This window comes from Phocoena sinus, chromosome 18 (genome assembly GCF_008692025.1).
Source record: "Phocoena sinus isolate mPhoSin1 chromosome 18, mPhoSin1.pri, whole genome shotgun sequence".
In the NCBI taxonomy this organism is placed as follows: Eukaryota; Metazoa; Chordata; class Mammalia; order Artiodactyla; family Phocoenidae; genus Phocoena; species Phocoena sinus.
The window spans coordinates 5,427,546-5,446,486 of NC_045780.1; the positions used below are offsets into that span (position 1 = coordinate 5,427,546).

At 44.3% G+C, this 18,941-nt stretch overlaps 1 protein-coding gene and 1 pseudogene across 1 annotated transcript in view; one reads left to right on the plus strand and one right to left on the minus strand.

Moving 5' to 3' along the window:
* FLT3 (fms related receptor tyrosine kinase 3) overlaps nucleotides 1–18,941 on the minus strand; it is a 54,269-nt gene that overhangs the window by 7,014 nt on the left and 28,314 nt on the right. The window contains 12 exon segments of the mRNA XM_032611689.1: nucleotides 133–244; nucleotides 2,081–2,203; nucleotides 5,636–5,763; nucleotides 7,464–7,546; nucleotides 9,346–9,499; nucleotides 10,502–10,612; nucleotides 14,136–14,240; nucleotides 14,330–14,462; nucleotides 14,549–14,655; nucleotides 15,654–15,832; nucleotides 16,140–16,248; nucleotides 16,918–17,021. Of these exon segments, the coding sequence (XP_032467580.1) occupies nucleotides 133–244; nucleotides 2,081–2,203; nucleotides 5,636–5,763; nucleotides 7,464–7,546; nucleotides 9,346–9,499; nucleotides 10,502–10,612; nucleotides 14,136–14,240; nucleotides 14,330–14,462; nucleotides 14,549–14,655; nucleotides 15,654–15,832; nucleotides 16,140–16,248; nucleotides 16,918–17,021 (1,448 nt within the window).
* On the plus strand, nucleotides 2,359–3,888 carry LOC116743288 (annotated as a pseudogene).

Genomic DNA, 18,941 nt, shown 5'->3' on the forward strand with positions numbered 1-18,941 from the left:
GGCTGCAACAGAAGTAAGACTAGGCGGGCTCTGGGTCATGGCATTTCTTCTACCCTTTGACTTAGGAGTGGGGGAGGAGCGCAGAGGGGGCACAGTGCAGAAGCCCAGGGCTCAGGGAACTGCAAGTCTTACCGAGCGAGAATATTTCCCAGAGTAATATTCCGTATGACCAGACATCGCTCTTAATTGTGTAGATTCCCTCAAACAAGCTTTCAGGAGCCATCCACTTCACAGGCAGACGGGCCTGTGTAAAATCCAAGCGGAGATTAATGGTGAATTTTCCACATACAAGCATTCCTTCTTTTCTCGTTAGCTAGGTGATCACTTTTATTCTCTCCCTAAGGCCACACTTAATGCTTCCTTGAGAAAATCGTATTCCTCAAGTGGGCTTTTTTTCACTTTCAAATTAATATTGTAACATAGTGGCCTTAAACAAACAAACTTTATTTCTTTAAAACTCAAGCTTGCACTTGGCATTGGTAAGTTTCACAGTAGACAAGCTTCCTGCTGCGTAGCCAGGCACTTCCCCAGAGGTAAGTGGAGTATTTTGTTAAGGCATTTCTTGGAAGAATTTTAGTGGAAATGCCATCCACAAGAATGTGATGGGAGGAGCATACGTCATCGCTTCCAGAAATGACACCAGGCGGGTTTCTGTGGCTCTAGTAATTCTCAGTAGCATGAAAGGGGAGTTTTGAATTAGTACAGCCTCAGGTTAGAATCAAGACACGGGGACGGAGAGGTTCCTGGGGCTGAGCATCTTGTAGTATTTTCTTTTTCAGGGATTGAGAGCCCTTAACGGTGCACATTTAATCTGCCAAGTAAAATCAAAGCTCAAGAAAGATACCCTGTTTTAAATCCTATTCGAAAGGATGAGCTGGGAGAGTCAAGCAGGCTAGTCTGGTTAATTTGATGAATTAAAGGGATTAACTGTGGCTCCAAATGGAATTCCCTTTCCTGCTTAAGAAACCACCAGCTAGTAGGGTAGAAACTTCATAGCCATTATTAGTTCATCCTATTTAAGACTGCAGCTACAATGAGGGAAGTGTAGATCCAAAATCAGCTGTGTGTTTGATTCTAGCGGGAACACAGTTTAATCTGATTTGCAACATGTACTGGACAACGGAGTTTGCTTGGTTTATTCCCATAAACGCTCTGCGGTAAGTGAATACTCCTCATGGGAAACGCTGTATCATCACGGTCGTGCATAGACGTGGGGCTCAGACCATTCATGTTCTAACCCATGTGCTGTGTAATCACGAGCAGGTGACTTTTCTGTGCCTCAGTTTCCTCAACCACAAATGGGTACTTTGAGGACCAAATGAGTCAATACACGTAAAGCCCTTAGAATAGCGCTTAGCACATGGAAAGCACAATACCAGCATTTGTTATTATTATCACTTCACAAGTAGGGGCAATAAAGCAGAGAGAAATCACAAAAATGAACAGCCAAAAAGAACAGGGGCTTAAATCCAGGCATTGTAATTCTTAAAAACCATATTCTTTCAACTATACACGATCTTATCATCTAGTATTTTTAGTAGTTCTCTTATAAGTGACACATGTATCCTTAGGTTTTTTTAACAAGTAGATTCAGTGATGTTTTAGGTCTCCCTGTGTAACAGTAAGAGGATGACAGATATTCATTAACTAACATTTGATTGAAATACTGTGCCTTTTAAAAATGTATAGTTAATATTTAATTTACATGTTGTATTTTTAAAATGCTGTCTTGTAACAATTACCTATTCCCATAATGAAAGCATAACTCAATAGTCACTTTAGAGATTAAGGAACCGAAATAAGTTTTAAGTAATGAGATTTTTTTTTTAAAGTGTGGATTGCACTCAAAGCCCCCTAATTGCTAGGTGTGACGCTATCTTGCTCAACTTTTATTACAGATGGAATATTTCCGTGAAGCTGCAGAAACACCTTTGAAGCACAGGAAAGCAAACTGCAGGGAGGAAGTTTTTTGAGGTTAACGTAAATCACAAATGCACTACAGGGAGTGCACGTGTTTAGATTAGTGATGACAAAAACACAAAATAACAGGATGAAACTACATGAGAAGAAGCAGCCTCACATTGCCTCTGATCACGTAGTTGGAATCGCTCATAATGTCCCGAGCCAGTCCAAAATCACCGATCTTCACCACTTTCCCGTGGGTCACAAGGACATTCCTGGCTGCCAGGTCTCTGTGAACACACTAGAAGGAACAAACTGGGAGTGTTATTTACCATGATGTATATTATCACAGAGTACAATCTTTCTTCTCATTTCAAGTTCAGTAGGAGTTACAGATGACAGAACCGTAGTTCCTCGAGGTGTCTTATCTTTACTGGGCCCTGAGCAATCATCACGATGTGTAACAAGTGCGTGAACAATTCTTTGGCCGTTGGTGCTGCTTAGGGAACGTTCCCAGAGGCCAAAGGGGCCGGGTTCTGAGAAAGCAGGTCAACCCTAGCAAGGTGCATATCTTGCGAGACACAGCAGCAGGGCCTCTAAAGGGGTTTTCAGAGCACTCTTCTGTGGGGTGGAGACAATGTCTTTTCTGATGGGAAAATACCTTTGGCAATAAAATGGCATAATATAAAAAAAAGAGGGAAAATACTAGAAGTTTGGGAAGGTTGACTAAGGTGGAATTAGAAACAGTTCCTGAATTGAGAGATGACGTGACTTTAATTCCAGGGGTTTGGCAAGAAAATTAACTCCACGGAGGAAGATTTTAAAAGAAACAGGGATTTCCCTGGTGGCTCAGTGGTTAAGAATCTGCCTGCCAATGCAGGGGACATGGGTTCGAGCCCTGGTCCAGGAAGATCCCACATGCCGCGGAACAACTAAGCCTGTGAGCCACAACTACTGAGCCCGTGGGCCACAACTACTGAAGCCCGTGCGCCCTAGAGCCCGTGCTCCACAATGAGAAGCCACCGCAATGAGAAGCCCTCGCACCGCAAGGAAGAGTAGCCCCCACTTAATGCAATTAGAGAACGGGGATGGCCTAAAGGGAAAATGGGAGGGAGTTCCAAGAAACCAGATATACTTCAAAACATTGTTATTATCACAAGCCCAGGGGGAGAAAAGGCAGTGCCCCTTGACCTCCAATCGTGAGTAGTTTGAGAATTTACTTAATAACAGGCAGCAGCCGGGCTGGACCGACGAGGCAGATGCCTTCAACGTCTGTAAAGAAACTGGTGTCAGTGCTACTGTAGACACAGAGGTGAGAGAGGAGACTTACTCCAATAGCCGGCAGGGAACACGAGGAGAGGAAAGTGCCCGGGGACTGGGGTGGGGAAGGATTCTGAGACCGTGATTCTTTTCACTGTTGAGCAAGGACGAGGACGCCCAACTGTGGAAAGGAAAAGTAAAGACGGCAGCTCTTACTCTTCGGTCCCAGGTGCTTCGGGATCTGTGGCCCCGGTGCAGACGTGGCCAAGTCCAAGAACCACAGCATGCACAGCCAGTCCCCAAAATGGCCCGGAAACGGCGTCAAGAAACCCCGATCACAACTATCTCTTAAGGGGGTGGACCCCGAGTTCCCGAGGAACATGCCCTTTGCCAAGAGGCACAACAAGAAGGGCCTGTAGAAGATGCAGGCCAACAACGCCAGGCCCACGCGTGCACTGCTGAGGATATCAAGGCTCTCGGAAAGCCCAAGGAGGCCAAACCCAAGGTCCCAGAGGGAGCGGCTGCAAGCTCAGTCAGCTTGCCTACGTTGCGCACCCCAAGCTCAGGAAACGTTCCCGCATCGCCAAGGGTCTCGGGTTCTGCCGGCCAAAGTCCCAGGCCAAGGCTCAAACCAAGGCCAAGGCTGCAGCTGCAGCTGTGGCTCCAGCTCCGGCTCCGGCTCAGACTCCCAAAGATACCTAGGCCCTCACAAAGGCTCCAGAGTAGAGGCCTTTATCTGCCAATGTGGGAACTGAAGGACTGGTGTGACCCCTGGGCTGCTGTCTGCATGGGGCTGGTGTCCTCCTGTACAAATAAACCTGAGGCAGGATCTGTCAGCAAAAAGGAAGAAACGAAGGAAGGAAGGGAGGGAGGAAGGGAGGGAGGGAGGGAGGGAGGGAGGGAGGGAAAGAAAGAAAGAAAGAAAGAAAGAAAGAAAGAAAGAAAGAAAGAAAGAAAGAAAGAAAGAAAGAAAAGAAAGAAAGAAAGAAAGAAAAAAGAAAGAAAGAAAGAAAGAAAGAAAGAAAGGAAGAAAGAAAGAAAGGGAAGAAAGAAAGAAGAGAAAGAAAGAAGAAAGAAAGAAAAGAAAGGAAGAAAGATAAGATAGAAAGAAAGAAAGGAAGAAAGAAGAGAGGGAGGAAGGAAGGAAGGAAGAGAGAGAGAGAAAGAGAGAAAGAAAGAAAGAGAAAGGAAGGAGGAAAGAAAGAAAGAAAGAAGAAAGAAAAGATAGAAAGGAAGAAAGAAGAGAGGAGGAAGGAAGGAAGAAAGGGAGAGAGAAAAAAAAGACAGCAACATGTACTTTTAATATCCATGAGTGAAAAAAACCTTGGGATTCTAACTGGGGTTGTGAGAAATATACAGATTAATCTGGTGAGAACTGACTTTTCTTTTAAACGGTGAATCTCTCTCATATGAACAAAACAGAACTCATTTATTCAGGTCTTCCTTTTTGCCCTTTAATCAAGTTTCACAGGTTTCTTCATGAAAGAAATATATCTTACGTGTTTCTTGTTTATCTTAACCTGTTTCATAGTTTGGTTGCTCTCCTGAATAGAGTTTTTTTTCTTGTCCTTCAAAGCTATTGATTTATTTCACATTAATCTTTTTCTTAAAACTGGGATATAATTGATGTAATACATTATATTGGAGACTGTACATTTTTAAAGAAAATAAAATACAGCTGAAATGGTTCTTTCCAAATTCAGGGAGAAAGAGGAGAGAGGAGGCCAAGAGAGGGCAGTGGAGGAGAGAGAGGAAGAGACTAGGAGACCAAAGGGAAAAGGAGAGGAAAAAGTTGGGGAAATAAAGAGAAGTAGTAGAAGGGAAGAAAACGAGGACAGAAAGTAGCCAGACGAATGGCTGAAATCGGTTCACAGGCAGCAGACGTCTGAAATGTCAGAGAAGAGCAGAACTGAAAAAATATTATAGAAAGAATGCAAAACTGGGGTAGAGTCCACGGTGTGAGGGGGCCCTGAGGTCTTCACATCACAGCCCCAGTGGACCTGGGATTAGCAGACCCACAAGGCTGCTGCCAGCCCACAGCAAACTCTCGAAAGAGACACCGGTGCCTTGGGCGGCTGGCTTGGCCTGAAGAGCACCCAGGATCTGAGCCTCCGCTCACCCCCTGGGTCAAATGTAGGACACAGTCTAAACAACCTGAAGTGACTGTCCGACAGGGCTACGCCTGGTTTTGAGGAGGGATTCCTGAGGACTTCCTATCTGGAAGCTTCAGGGACTTTGGACCGTCTGGGAGGGCTGTGATAACCGTCATTTAATAAGGGATCCCTGACCTTTATACTATAATTAGCCAAGAGCCCATGTAACATCCTAGGTGATTCCAACTGTGAACGGGAGGGAAAGACAGACCTTAGGAGCTGCAAGTTAAAGTAGACAAGAAAAAAAGAAAACCCCACATCTCTTCTTCAAAATTATCTTCTTGTTGGTACTGTGAGTTTCGTTTTTAAAAGGAGCTTACCGACTTAAATTCCAGAAATTCCATTCCTTTGGCCACTTGATATGCAAAGCAAAGAAGATCTTCAAAGGTAAGTACATTCAAGTCCTCTTCTTCCTCCAGCCTTTTTTGGTTTTCGTATTCAATTTCATCTGTAAAATACAACTGGTCCTCATTTTTGCCAAAACGCAAAGAAGTTGCCTTATGGAAGGGGGAGGGGCAAGATAGGGGGAGGGGATTTAGAGGTACAAACTATTATGTATAAAATAAGCTACAAGGAAATATTGCACAACACAGGGAATAGAGCTGATATTCTGTAATGACTATAAATGGAATAGAACCTTTAAAATTGTGAATCACCATATAGTACACCTGTAACTTATATAATATTGTACGTCGGCTATAGTTCAATTAAAAAAAAGAAAAGAAGTTGTCTTATAAATCTCTGTGAGCACCTCATGTGCAAATGGAACTATTACGTCATCTTCCTGGTGGCACTAGGGCTAAGCTATCTATGCAGAGAACTGTGCAGCCCGGGAAGGGTCACCTAAAGATTCTCTTTGGTTAGAGGAGTGAATTCTCCAGCTCTCTGGGGATGAGTCAGGGGTTTCTTTTGCACTAGGTAGTTTTGTCACACTGGGAAAAGAATTACCAATTATCTACTACATTTTATGAACTGTTTGTGCACTTAATTTTTTTTTTAAGGGGGATGAAACTCCTCATTGTGTGTGTGACACCACTAAAGTTTTTTTTTTTTAATAATAAATTTATTTATTTATTTATGGCTGCATTGGGTCTTCATTGCTGCGCGCGGGCTTTCTCTAGTTGCGGCGAGCGGGGGCTACTCTTCGTTGCGGTGCGCGGGCTTCTCATTGCGGTGGCTTCTCCTGTTGCGGAGCACGGGCTCTAGGCGCGTGGGCTTCAGCAGTTGTGGCACGCAGGCTCAGTAGTTGTGGCTCGCGGGCTCTAGAGCGCAGGATCGGTAGTTGTGGTGCACGGGGTTAGTTGCTCCGCGGCATGTGGGATCTTCCCAGACCAGGGATCGAACGGTGTCCCCTGCACTGGCAGGTGGATTCTTAACCACTGTGCCGCCAGGGAAGCCCTTAATGTTCTTCTAGTTAATCCATTTTTTTTTTTTCCGCACTGTGTGGCTTGTGGGATCTTAGTTCCCCAATCAGGAATCGAACCCATGCCCCCTGCAGTGGAAGCACAGAGTCTTAACCACTGAACTGCCAGGAAAGTCCCAATTTACAACTTTTAAAAAGAATAACCTGATCAAATAAAATAGCTCTCAGTGTTTATTAGTAGAAACATTGACATAAAATTCACACTATTAAACTGGTGGCTTTTCACTACCTTTAAAGTAAATATGCGTTGGAACTTCCCTGGTGGTGCAGTGGTTAAGAATCCACCTGCCAATGCAGGGGACACCGTTCGATCCCTGGTCTGGGAAGATCCCACATGCCGCGGAGCAACTAAGCCCGTGCGCCACAACTGCTGAGCCTGTGCTCTAGAGCCCACGAGCCACAACAAGTGAAGCCCACGCGCCTAGAGCCCGTGCTCCGCAACAAGAGAAGCCACCACAGTGAGAAGCCCGCGCACTGCAACGAAGAGTAGCCCTCGCTCTCCACAACTAGAGAAAGCCCAGTCGTAGCAACGAAGACCCAATGCAGCCATAAATAAATTTATTTTTTAAAAATGCTATAAAGCAAATATGCATTAATAAAGCCTACAGATGACATCAGCAAAGATAAACATGCTTTTTCATTTACACACTTTTTAAAAATAGCTAACACAGAACTCTTGTATCCATTTCTATTTGGAAGTGCTACTATTCAGAATAAAACATTACCTTCGGATTGAAATGAATTCCCATTGAACCCTGAGACAGGATCTGAGTCCGGGTGTATCTGGACTTCTCTTGAACCAGGCATACTATTAAAAAAAAGTTATTTCATTATTTATGTTCTTCTTCTGAGTAGACATTTTATTAGAAAAAATACAATTCATCAAATAAATGAATTCCAATTATAAATGGGCTTTTAAATTAAAAGCATGGCATCAACTAGTCCTTTTAGTGTGTGTGGACATTAAACACATCTGCGTAACTGAGCCTGTCTGTCGAACAAGGATAAGAGTGATCCCTGTTATCTGTATGGAATCTTATGGTTCAAAGAGGACCTCACTCAATCCTTCCCACAACCCTACAAGCTGGGTGTCAAAGTCACATTTTATAAAAGAAAAACTAGGCTGGGTGAGATAAATATGATTTGCTGAAATCACGAAGCTAATAAAGAGTGTGACTTTCCCTATAAAAGTCCATGTATTATAGATCTTCTATGGAGACCTTTTAGTGTTTCATCATCCTTTTTTTTTTTCCAAGTTGGCCTTTGTAAAGCTCATTCCCTTTTCCTGTGAAATTAATAAACAGTAATAAGGAAAGTCTCTTTTACTGTGTATAATATAGAACTCTTCACTGAGGAATTTTGTATACATTATATACAGACAATGATTCAGTTTATTCCAGCATAATAGTTTACCCCAATTACAATGTCCACATCTTTAGAAAATAGCTTAATGCTTTCAGACCACAAATATTCCAAAAGTAATTGCTTCAGTGTGTCTAATACCCAGTGACTGGAAGGAATCAAAGGCACGGAGTGACCAGCATGGTGTCACTAACCATGGAGTCCTGGCCACACACGGATTCTCTGATCTAGAATTCGGATGACATTATAGAATCCTCTCAGTTTGGGAATATGAACCGAGAAACGAGTGTAAAAGGGAAGTTTGGTGTGAAATGATTAAGGGGAGCTGCACAAAGACATGCATGGGGTTTCCATGGGGTCCCTGGGGTTAAGATGCTGGTCTCTGTCTCAGCCATTAGAAGGCCAGAGGTGTGAGCTGAAACTTACATGCTAAGAAAACAAGGAATCTCAAACGGATCCTCCGAAAGTCCCCCAGTAAAGCTAACAGTCTCTGACAAACCCGCATTTAGAAAAAGGGAGAGGTTTCATGTAGGAGGGAAGTAGGGATGCACTGTGGCTTGAGGGATCATCCTATCAGAGCGCCTGTGAATTCATTCAGAGAAGGATGTCATCGAGCTATGATGTTCAGGTAATTAGCAGGAAATTTCCAAGGATAAGGGCGAGCATCCCGCCAAACCTACAGCCCTCTTGGGACTGAGAATCACTCAGGATCCCACAGATGGCAGAATATACAAGGCAGAGCATAGAGACAAATGTCACCACTACTTTATTTTGTCCCCATCATTATGTCAATCAATCCATCCTAATTTTTAAAAATCCGATTTATGAGTTTAGAGCTCTTTTGTGCAATACTCCCAGGACCTGCACTACTTTCTAGGAATATATCAAGGGCTTTGGGAAAGGGGTTCATTCTTTCTACCAACACCCATGTGTCAGCCAGGAGGCCTGACATATTGAACAATGCACCTTTCCTAAAACTGAATATATGTCTAGGATGTGATTAGGCGCCGGTGGACAGAATTGTTCAGCTACAGTACCTGTACTGTAGGAAAGGGAAAGCCTCATTGTTCAAATCAACAGGGAAACTATAACGAAAGATGAGAGACCTTTCTAGGTCTTAGAACCCACAGACCACACAAAATGCTGGAGGATGGCCTTTAGAAACTGGCCAGTGGGGTGTGTTTAACCACCATACTTTGTCTGTTCTGTAATGTATTATTATAAAACTGTGACCCAGTCTCTTACCTGGAATTAGGGGGTGATTGGAAAGTGGGATAAAAACTGAAATTATGTTCCTTGAAAATCTCCGTCCACGTCCTATGAAATTTTTCTCTTTTACTTCTTAGATAGTTGAGAAGGTCGCCATAGCAACAATATTCAAAAATCAAGTAAATTGGTCCTGAAATAGTGACAGTTTTAATCCTAGGTATACAGACACCAAATAATTTTTTTCAGACATCTGTGTGGCAGAAACCATACTCTATGAGAACTCCCTTGTCCCCTGACTTGGGGAGAGTACAGCGCTCTCTGAGCCTATCTCTGCTTGGACTTTAAATTCAATTTCAGACTTTTGCTCAAACTCCTTGGAAAGCTGTTGCCTTCCACTTTGGCCCGTGTGGCCTCACCAAGAACCACTGGCCACCTAAATTCTCCAGTTTGCAACTGGGAATAATAGGTTGACTGCGTTGTGAGCACTTGGTAAATATAAGCTGATTTGCGGTTTACCCGAGGAGGGAGAAATACATCCCTAGCCACCTCGTAAATCCATTTTCTCTTTATTTCTCTGTCCCAGTGCCTGGCTGGCTGTCCCAGAAGGAATGACCCTTGGGCACAGGGTTCGGGTACTTCTAGGCAGAAGCGAGAGAATCAGAGCACATGCTCTGTTGGATTCTGGGAGAATAGAGTTTGAAACCCCTCCTTGGCTACGCCTTACTTGAAGCAGCTCAGTTAGGGCCATGGCCAAGCTGTACAGCTCAGCACTGCATCTGGGCCAGCTCCACAGCCAGGGACAAGCACCGTCTGAGCAGGCAGTGAGACACCACAAAATGTACCTGCAGCGTTGTTATTATTATTGCGGGGTTTTTTTTTTGGCTGTGCCACGCAGCTTGCAGGATCTTAGCTCCCCGACCAGGGACTGAACCTGGGCCAAGGCAGTGAAAGCCCAGAATCCTAACCGCTGAAGCACCAGGGAAGTCCCTTTAAGTAGGTTAGAATCTGTGTCTCATCCCGAAGAAGACAGGCATTGTCTACACTGACCCATCTGACTCTAGAGTGAGGTGTGTCCAATCCCACTTGGGTTTGGGGGCCCACCCTGTGACTGAGAGAAACACGGGAACAAACGCCCTTTTTGTCTTCAGGCTAAAACGTTTTCGATTAGGTGTTCTTAGTGGGAACTGGTTACCTGACAGGGTGCATGCCCCCAGCAGATTCACAACATTCTCGTGGCTGCCCAGGTGGGTCATCATTTTGAGTTCAGACATGAGAGCCTCTCTTTCCGAGCTGTCTGCTTTTTCTGTCAATGGCAGGGCGTTACAAATGTAAAATGAAGTAAATTAGGTATTTTAGGTTATTCGATATATTAAAATTTTCCTCAGTTCAGAGTAGATTTGCATACAAGTTTTAAAATACGTACAATAATACATACATTTTGAATAATAATACCCTATGTTTTAAGGCAGAATTTCAAAGATTGTAGCATGAAAGTTGAACCAAATAATGTGCCTTTCTACTGGACTTTCCTCTACCTACAAAATAAAAATCTTTATAATTGACCCTTAAAAAATAAAATAAAACAAAATAATAATAATACATGATTTTCCTCCACAGTTGAAGTTAATAAATATGCTGAAGGGAGAAACATACTTTTTTTTTTTTTTTTGACACCTTTATTTGTTGAAGTCATAGAGTGACAAGATGGGAATGTCAGCGAGGGTGGTTGGTTCCAGCCTGTGACCCTCAGGTCTAGAATCTTAAATTTGTCACTGGATCCAATGGTGAGAAGCTCAAAGAAGACCAATTCCCACTGACCAAGTTCTCAAGAGAGTCCCTAATTGCCCACGAGGAACAGAACTGCTGGGTAGGCTAGAACGTATCCACTTACTCTCCCCGGCGTAAGTCCGGAGAGCTTGGCAAGTTGTATTCATCATGTTGCTTAGAGGTGTAGCATGGAGGCACCTACCGGTGAACTGAAAGGTCTCCTGTCATTGAGGCCAATGTGCCCAGGTGGTCAGGACACCCCTGCCCGGGAGGGTGCTGGAGCCCTAGAGGCAAGGGCAAGGTCTCTGGGCCTCCCTCTCCAGGCACGCCCCCACCCCCACCCCAGCCCCGTCTGTTAACATATTCTTTCGTACAGATAGAGTAACTTTTCTTTACATTCAATGGAGATTTGATTAGCTATTTCCAGGTGTCATTATTTTGTCCTGGAAGACATGTAGCCTTTATGTGGCTTTCCCAGAGCTTTGATGTCATCTGTTTTGACTTGTGTGAGCTCTCAGGGGCATCCTAATTTCCAACTACTTGGCCTGGGAGTGACATCCTTCACTGTGTGCACTGGGACCCACTGTACCTCAGGTTTTCCACTGCCTCGTGTTTTATAGGGAGTCGTGGCTTTCAGTCGTCCACGTCTTGTTCCTCGTGACCAAAAGAATATATTTTTACAGTGTGCTTAACTCTTTCAAAGCACTTTCATATACCACTACCTGGCTTTCATTCATTCAACAAGTATTTATTGAAGGCCTACTGTGTATGAGGCAATGTGCCAGGCCTTGGGGGAATAAATGATAGAAAGACACAGCCCCTGTCTTCCTGGAGCTTAGAGCCTCCTTGAAAGGGGGGACAGGTAAATGAACAATTACAATATAGTGTCATAAATGCCACATGGCACAAATAAACCTATCTTTGAAACAGAAACAGACTCACAGACATAAAGAACAGATTTATAGCTGCCAAGAGGGAGGCGGGGGGAGGGATGGATTGGGAGTTTGGGATTAGCAGATGCAAACTATTATATATAGAATGGAAACACAACAAGGTCCTACTCTATAGCACAGGGAACTATAATCAATATCCTGTGATAAATCGTAATGGAAAAAAATATAAAAAAGAATGTATACATATGTATAATTGAATCACTTTGCTGTACAGCAGAAACTAATACGACATTGTAAATCAACTATCCTTCAATAAAGAAAAATAAAAAATAAATGCCACATGGCAAATGAAAGTAGGGGTGCTGTCCCACAGAAGAGGGACACCTAACCCAGCCTAAGGGAGGGTGGGGAAGGGGACACCAAATGTCTATGCTGAGACCTGAGGGAAACTAGGAGTTAACCAGGTGAATTCACAGCGGGAAGGATGAAGAAGAACACGCCATCCTGAAAACAGGATGGGCCAAGATCAAGAAAGAGGACAGCATAGCAAAACATACAGACCCACCCTCATGAGGCTTACAGACTACGGAGGCAGCTAAGACATTAGTTAAACGATTAAACAAATATGTAATTGTAGTTGTGATCAACTTTATGGGGGGGGAAAAAAGCCCACAGAGAGCTGGGATATAGGATCTAGCAAGGAGCTTGAGCTCATCTGTGGCGTGAGAGAAGGCTTCCCTGAGCGTGGTATTTAAGTTGAGATCTACAGGAGGAGCAGGAGATAAAGACGTGAAAGGGGAAGCGGAAGCGGAAGGACGACCTGTGCAAAGGCCCTGAGGTGGGAGGGGGCACGGTGCTCCAGAGGAACTGTGCTGTAGCGCTGGGGTGAGAGGGGAGAGGCGAGCTGCAGCCATGTCGTGCTGGGCTGTGTGGACCGTTCAAGAGAAATTAAAAGCAACTGGAAAGGTTAAGCAGGAAAATTATATGCTCTGCTTTGCATTTCATAACCATCACTTGGGCTTCAGAATCCTAAAGGAGGTAAGAGTCCATATAGAGTAGTTGCTTGGAAGGCTAGTGCCTCCATTCGGAAGGGATAGACTTGGTCTGGGTGGTAGTAACAGAGGTTAAGAGAAAAGAGGATAACTCAAGAGGCACTAGGCACGAAGCCTGACAGGAATAGCCTACAGGGAATTAGAATGAGGATGGCTCCAAGGATGAGTCAGTCCTAGGTTTCTGGTTGGCCTGCCCGGGTGGCACGTGGCCGGTCCTTGGTACTCGCAACCAATCAGTGAGAGAGGGAGGGCTGACAGAGAGCCAGGGTTGGAGGAGTCCACTTTGGATAAGCTGAATTCTAGGGACTCTGGAGACGTCCAAGCACTTGGACATAACCTGAAGCTCAGAAGGGAGGTGCAATCGTGAGAACCATTGGTACATGGGAGGAGGTCACGGGTAAGCTGAGACAGCCCATGAGCACGCGGAGTGAAAAGGGAAGGGGGCCCAGGAGCAAGTCTTCAGGAACTCCGTTGGGTGAGAAGCTGGGTGAGAAGATGAGGGGCCAGCAAAGGACTGTGAAGCAGTCAGAGGGGTAGGAGGAAACCAGAAGAGTATGGTGACGTGGAAACCAAAGGAAGAAAACACAATGAAGATGGAGGGAACGGTCAATCGTGCCAATTTCTGCCAAAAATTCAAGTAATGCCCATTAGGCTTGGTTCGCGGTGATGGTGGAGGTGATGGTCACTGATCGCTTAGCCAAAGCCAGCCGGGGGCGCTCTTGCTAAGTGAGTGATACTAAGGGGAGGAGGTTAGGGAGAGCCAGGTGGCAGCGGATGAGAAAAGAGTGGGAAGTGATACAGAAGGCGCCAATTCCCTCTTCTACCCAGAGTCTGTGTCGAAATGTAAGACACACAGCTGCCTGTAGCAATGGTATCCGCAAATATTGAGGCTGAAGAAACCTAAACAAAGAGAGAAGAGGACGAAGAGGTGGCGTTTTGTGTTCATGACTTGTATTTTATATTCATGACTTAGTTGACACCCACCCCAACGCGCTCCCTTTTTAGCTTTGAAGGATGGCAAGCAGTAACCATAGCAACGATGGAAAAGAGGAGGTGGGAGGCGTCACTTCCCCTCTTTGTGCGTCTCTGTGGCTATTGATCGACGTAACCATACCTTTCAGCATTTTGACTGCGACCTGGATTGAGACCCCTGTCTTACTGATTCCATAGGCGGTTGCATTCATCACTTTCCCAAAAGCACCCGATCCCAGGACCTTCCCTGCAAGACACATGGTGAGTGAGTGCATGTCGAAGATTTTCCAACAAGAAGGAAACGCGACAGAAGCATTTGGAACACCTGATTCTTACCAAATTCTAAATTTTCTCTTGGAAACTCCCATTTGAGATCATATTCGTATTCTCTGAAATCAATGTAGAAGTACTCATTATCCAGAGAGCCGGTCACCTGCACCATCTGTAGCTGGCTTTCGTACCGAAATTGCTTCAGAGGTGAAATAATGAGTCGATTAGCCATAGAGAGTTCTTCAGAAATGGGACACAATGATGACGTTTTACCTTTGCTTTTACCTTTTTGTACTTGTGACAAATTAGCATGGTTAAAACGGCAATAAAGGGAAGACAGAGGCCAACTGTTGCATAGAATGAGATGTTGTCCTGGATGAAAGGGAAGGGGCCTGCAAGGGAAGAGCATCAAGGAGCAGTGGATGAGAATTCCTGGTGGATACTGTAGCAGAATGCTCGCTACAGTGTCTCACATCCTGTCTGAGGAGCCTACAAGCCCTCTACTAATACGCTATCCCCACAGAAAATCAGGCCATGTTCATACAAAGAACGATTCCTTCCCAGAAAATTTTAAATGATTCTGAACCCATTTTAAAACATCATTTACTAGGGGTTTTAAGAATTACATCTATTTAAACCCACAGGATGTGAAAGTCAGATAAAAAAGATGTCCGTCTACTATATATAAACTAGATAAACAACACAGTCCTACTGTATAGCCCAGGGAACTATATTCAATATTTTGTAATAAACTTTAATGGAAAAGAATCCGAAAAAGAATGTATATATGTTTATATAAAACTGCATCACTTAGCTGTACGTCAGAAACTAACACAACATTGTAAATCAACTCTACCTCAATTAAAAAAAAAAAAAGAAATTTGTGTTCCCACTATGAAGCTGTCATACGAATGTGGGGAAGTTAGTTTGGGGACGCTGGTGATTTTGAACCCTTAGTGTAGGTGGTCAGGTTTCAGAATTGCTTAATTTAGGAGGGATCTAAATATCAAACCCAAAATGATAAAACGGGAAGCTAAAGGCAAATAAGGAGATTAACCAAAATGGAAAGTGGTAGAGACTCCAAACTACTAAATCTGTTTCCCTAGAGCTGGATTTCTTGGTAGATGTCCATTATGCTGGGAGCTTATTGCTCTACCCACATCACTTGAATTCGTGAGTCACAATGATGTCAGTGGAAGTCACTCTGCCCTTGAACTGCAAAACAGGTATGTTCAGGGGGGATTCTTGCCTGACTCAAAAAGCCTTCTCGTCTCACACACTGAACCTATACACTCTTGTAAAACTCCCCAGATAAAAGCGAACTACAGGGACTAACTTCTAGTAGGGAATTCCTGAAGGTGCTGTGTTTACAACAGCAACTGTTGTCTACCTGGTGAGTTTAGAAGGATTGTTTCACAAGAGGTGCCGAGGGAATTGTATGCACAGCACTTCACCAGGAACCCTTTGACGGCCTCGCTCATGTTCAGGGTGCTGCTTGATATCCACTGTCCAAATACTTTTCTGTTGGCCTTTTTATTCCAAATTCCTTCTGTGATCTCTTCTGTGCAGCTGAAAGGAAACAGCAGACAGAATTTAGACGGGCGGGGCTGTCGTCGGATTGGAAGTGAGGGTTTCTCTGGTGGGGTCTACAAGAGACATCTATTTATTTATTTTTTAATCTTTTTTATTTTTCAAGAGACATCTATTAAAGGTTATCCGAAACAATCTATGGCCATTTAGAATGATGGTCGACTCAGAAGGTAAGCATTTTAAATGCTTCATCGTTTCTTCTTAAACTGAATTCATAAGACACAGTCAACACGTCAGAGAGAGTTTTATGTTCTTCTAACACAAGAGGGGCCAGTGTCTTCATTACTTGGGAGACTTGTCTGAACACTTCTTCCAGGTCCAAGACGGTAACGGGTACCCGTCAGAGGAGCAAGAAGCCTGACTTGCCGATGCCTCGGCGAGCACTTGAGGTTTCCCTGTAGAAAACAACAGGGAAATCAAGCTCATGAAGTACAGTTCTTTCCAGAAAGGGTTTCAAAGTCAGCTTCATATAGGCTGCTCACGTACTCTACGCAGCTTGTGCTCCTGGGAGCGTGTCTCATGCAGGGTGACTCAAAGAGGGGGTCCTCTTTCCCCTTGTGTCACCTTTTGTGCAGGCAGCCCTGAACTTCTCTGGGGAGCACCCCCTTTTCCACTGCTAGACCCCTCCTGGAGAGAGCTCAGGTGTAGACCTCCATCTACTGAGCACCCTAAAATGAGTCTAGCTTCAGGAGAAGCACCTGCAAAATGGACTCTCATCTTTCTATGGACCAGAGAAACCAAGATTATTAGAAAAAACGAAATGGCAGGTAGTATGGCTTTTGGTCTTTCCTTAACAGGACCTTTCAAAGTACTAAAATCAATAAAGTCACACAGTAAAGCACCTTCAGAGAGGATATGGAATCAGCATCTTAGCTTCAAAGGATGAGTCCACAAAGAGATCTGCGTATCAACAAGCCAGTAGATATGAAAGTACAATTTCAAAGCACTTCGGCATGTCAAAACACTTTTGCAGCATTCCTTCCCTAAGCCATGGCTTATCTCTTTCTGATCCGGTACTAAGGAGTTACAAGCGTAAAATAAAATTTCTTGACAGTTTCACTTACTTCTTATATTCAGCGTGAACATTTTTGTGAACTGGGCGTCATCATTTTCTGCATGGAAGATATATTGTCCTGGCTGGTGTTTATGGTTGCAAAACTTAGATATGCTGTTGGAAAAAGAATGAAAGACAGACTTAGCCAGATTCTTTGAGGAGTTGTTGAAATGAATAATGGTGTGCATGGGAGTAAGTCTTCCTGAAGACACTCGCTCTCTCAAGTTCAGTGGACAGGGAGGTTCCCAGATGCTCTTGCTACTCAAAGTGTGGTCCACAAACAGGCAGCATCAGCCTTGGTATTATCTAGGAGCTTGCCAGAAATACAAAATCTCAGGCCCCACCCCAAACCTACTGACTACTCAGAGTCTGTATTTTAAGATGATCTCCGTGGAATTCACATGCACATTAAAGGTTGAGAAGCACTGATCTAGGCTGGAGCTGCTAAGAGAGACAAGAAGGTTCCGGCCCCTACTGTTACATACATTCCAGACTAGTCTGACTTCCTGGAAATATGGAAGAACCTTGGTAGGTGGCGGAGCCCATGGACCCCCCAGCTTCCTGAAAGGATAGCTCTCTGACATCGGTCCAAGGCAGGACCTATGACCAACCCTTGACTTACATAGCGATTGACAGTGATGGCGGCTCAAATCCACTGAGTACAGACGCATTTGAGCGGTCTCAGCAGTCTCTAGTATCTACTTGGAGTGCTCATCTACCAAGCCTACCAGGTATATGGTATTGGGGATCACCCACCAATCCTAGCAGGTATACGGGATGGTGGATATTATAGGAGAGGTGGGGAAGCAAGGAGCTGGTGAATGTGCCTTCATGCATTGAAGAAATAGAAAAAAAACTTTCCCTTAGAATAAGAAAATCTAAGCCTTGTTCAGAAGATACTGAATTAGGCCACCTCTATATAGCCTACTTGAAGTAAAAAAGGAAAGAAAAAGTATGTATACACAGGAAATGTGAACAGGAGGAACTATGTAGGATGCAAAAGACCTATGAATACGGCTCCGGTCCTCAGAGATATCATAATCCAGGTGGGTGGACAAAACCTGCCTATGTGGAAGAGTGAAAGCATTAAACTGAAGGCCCGTAGAAGATCAAAGAAGGCAGAGGCCAGTGTCGTGAGAAAAGTTCAGAGGGCTTCATAGAAGCAGGAATTGAGCTAGGTCTTTAGAGGTGAGTTGGTTTTCATGAGAGAGTAAAGAAAAGACATCCAAGCAGGGGGCAACGGCAATGATTTAAGCCATGGGACAGGAACTCATAAGGCCACAAGGAGAGAAACGGGGAGGCTTCTTGGCTAGAGCAGAGGTGCAGGGTGGGATGGAGCAGAACAGAGGGCTAAATGGGCAGGGTGGCGCCAACTGATCTGGGACCTTGGAAAACAAGCCTAATTATTTCGACCTGACGGAGAAAGCAGGGAGGAGATGCTGTGGATTTCTGAGCAGGAGAGGAATGTTATGAATAGTATTTTAGTTTAGAGTGATGGCAGCAGGAAAGTTTATTGGGGGGAAGTCTGGAGGTAGCTGTTCAGGTAACCTAGGAAGTCATTCATTCATTCATGAATTCACTCATTCTTTCTCCTGTCAATGGTAGAGGCTATTCGTGGGAGGAATCGGGAATACAACAGTGAGTTAACAAAACTAGGTTTCTGTTCTCACAGAATTTACAGTTTGGTGGTGAAGGCAGACAGGTAATGAGCAGTTACGGTATAATGTGGGAAATCTTAGGAGAGGAGAAGTAAAAGTTCAGATTTGAGAGTTCAGACTGTGAAAAGATGAGTGTTGTCCAAGGCAGGGAGAATGGGGAGGGAGAGGAAACAGCCAACCCAAGAGGCACCAGGACAAAAAGAAACAGCAGGTGCTGGATTGGACGTGAAGCGGAAGGAGAGAACAGAGTCCCAGCTGATTCCTAAGAGTCCAACCGCACACCTAGCAATCAATAGAGAAGCTTTTGAGCCCAGGTTTATGTGACACCAATGTTCTGCATCCTTAACTCGGAAGCTTAAAGGTAATTCTGACTGTG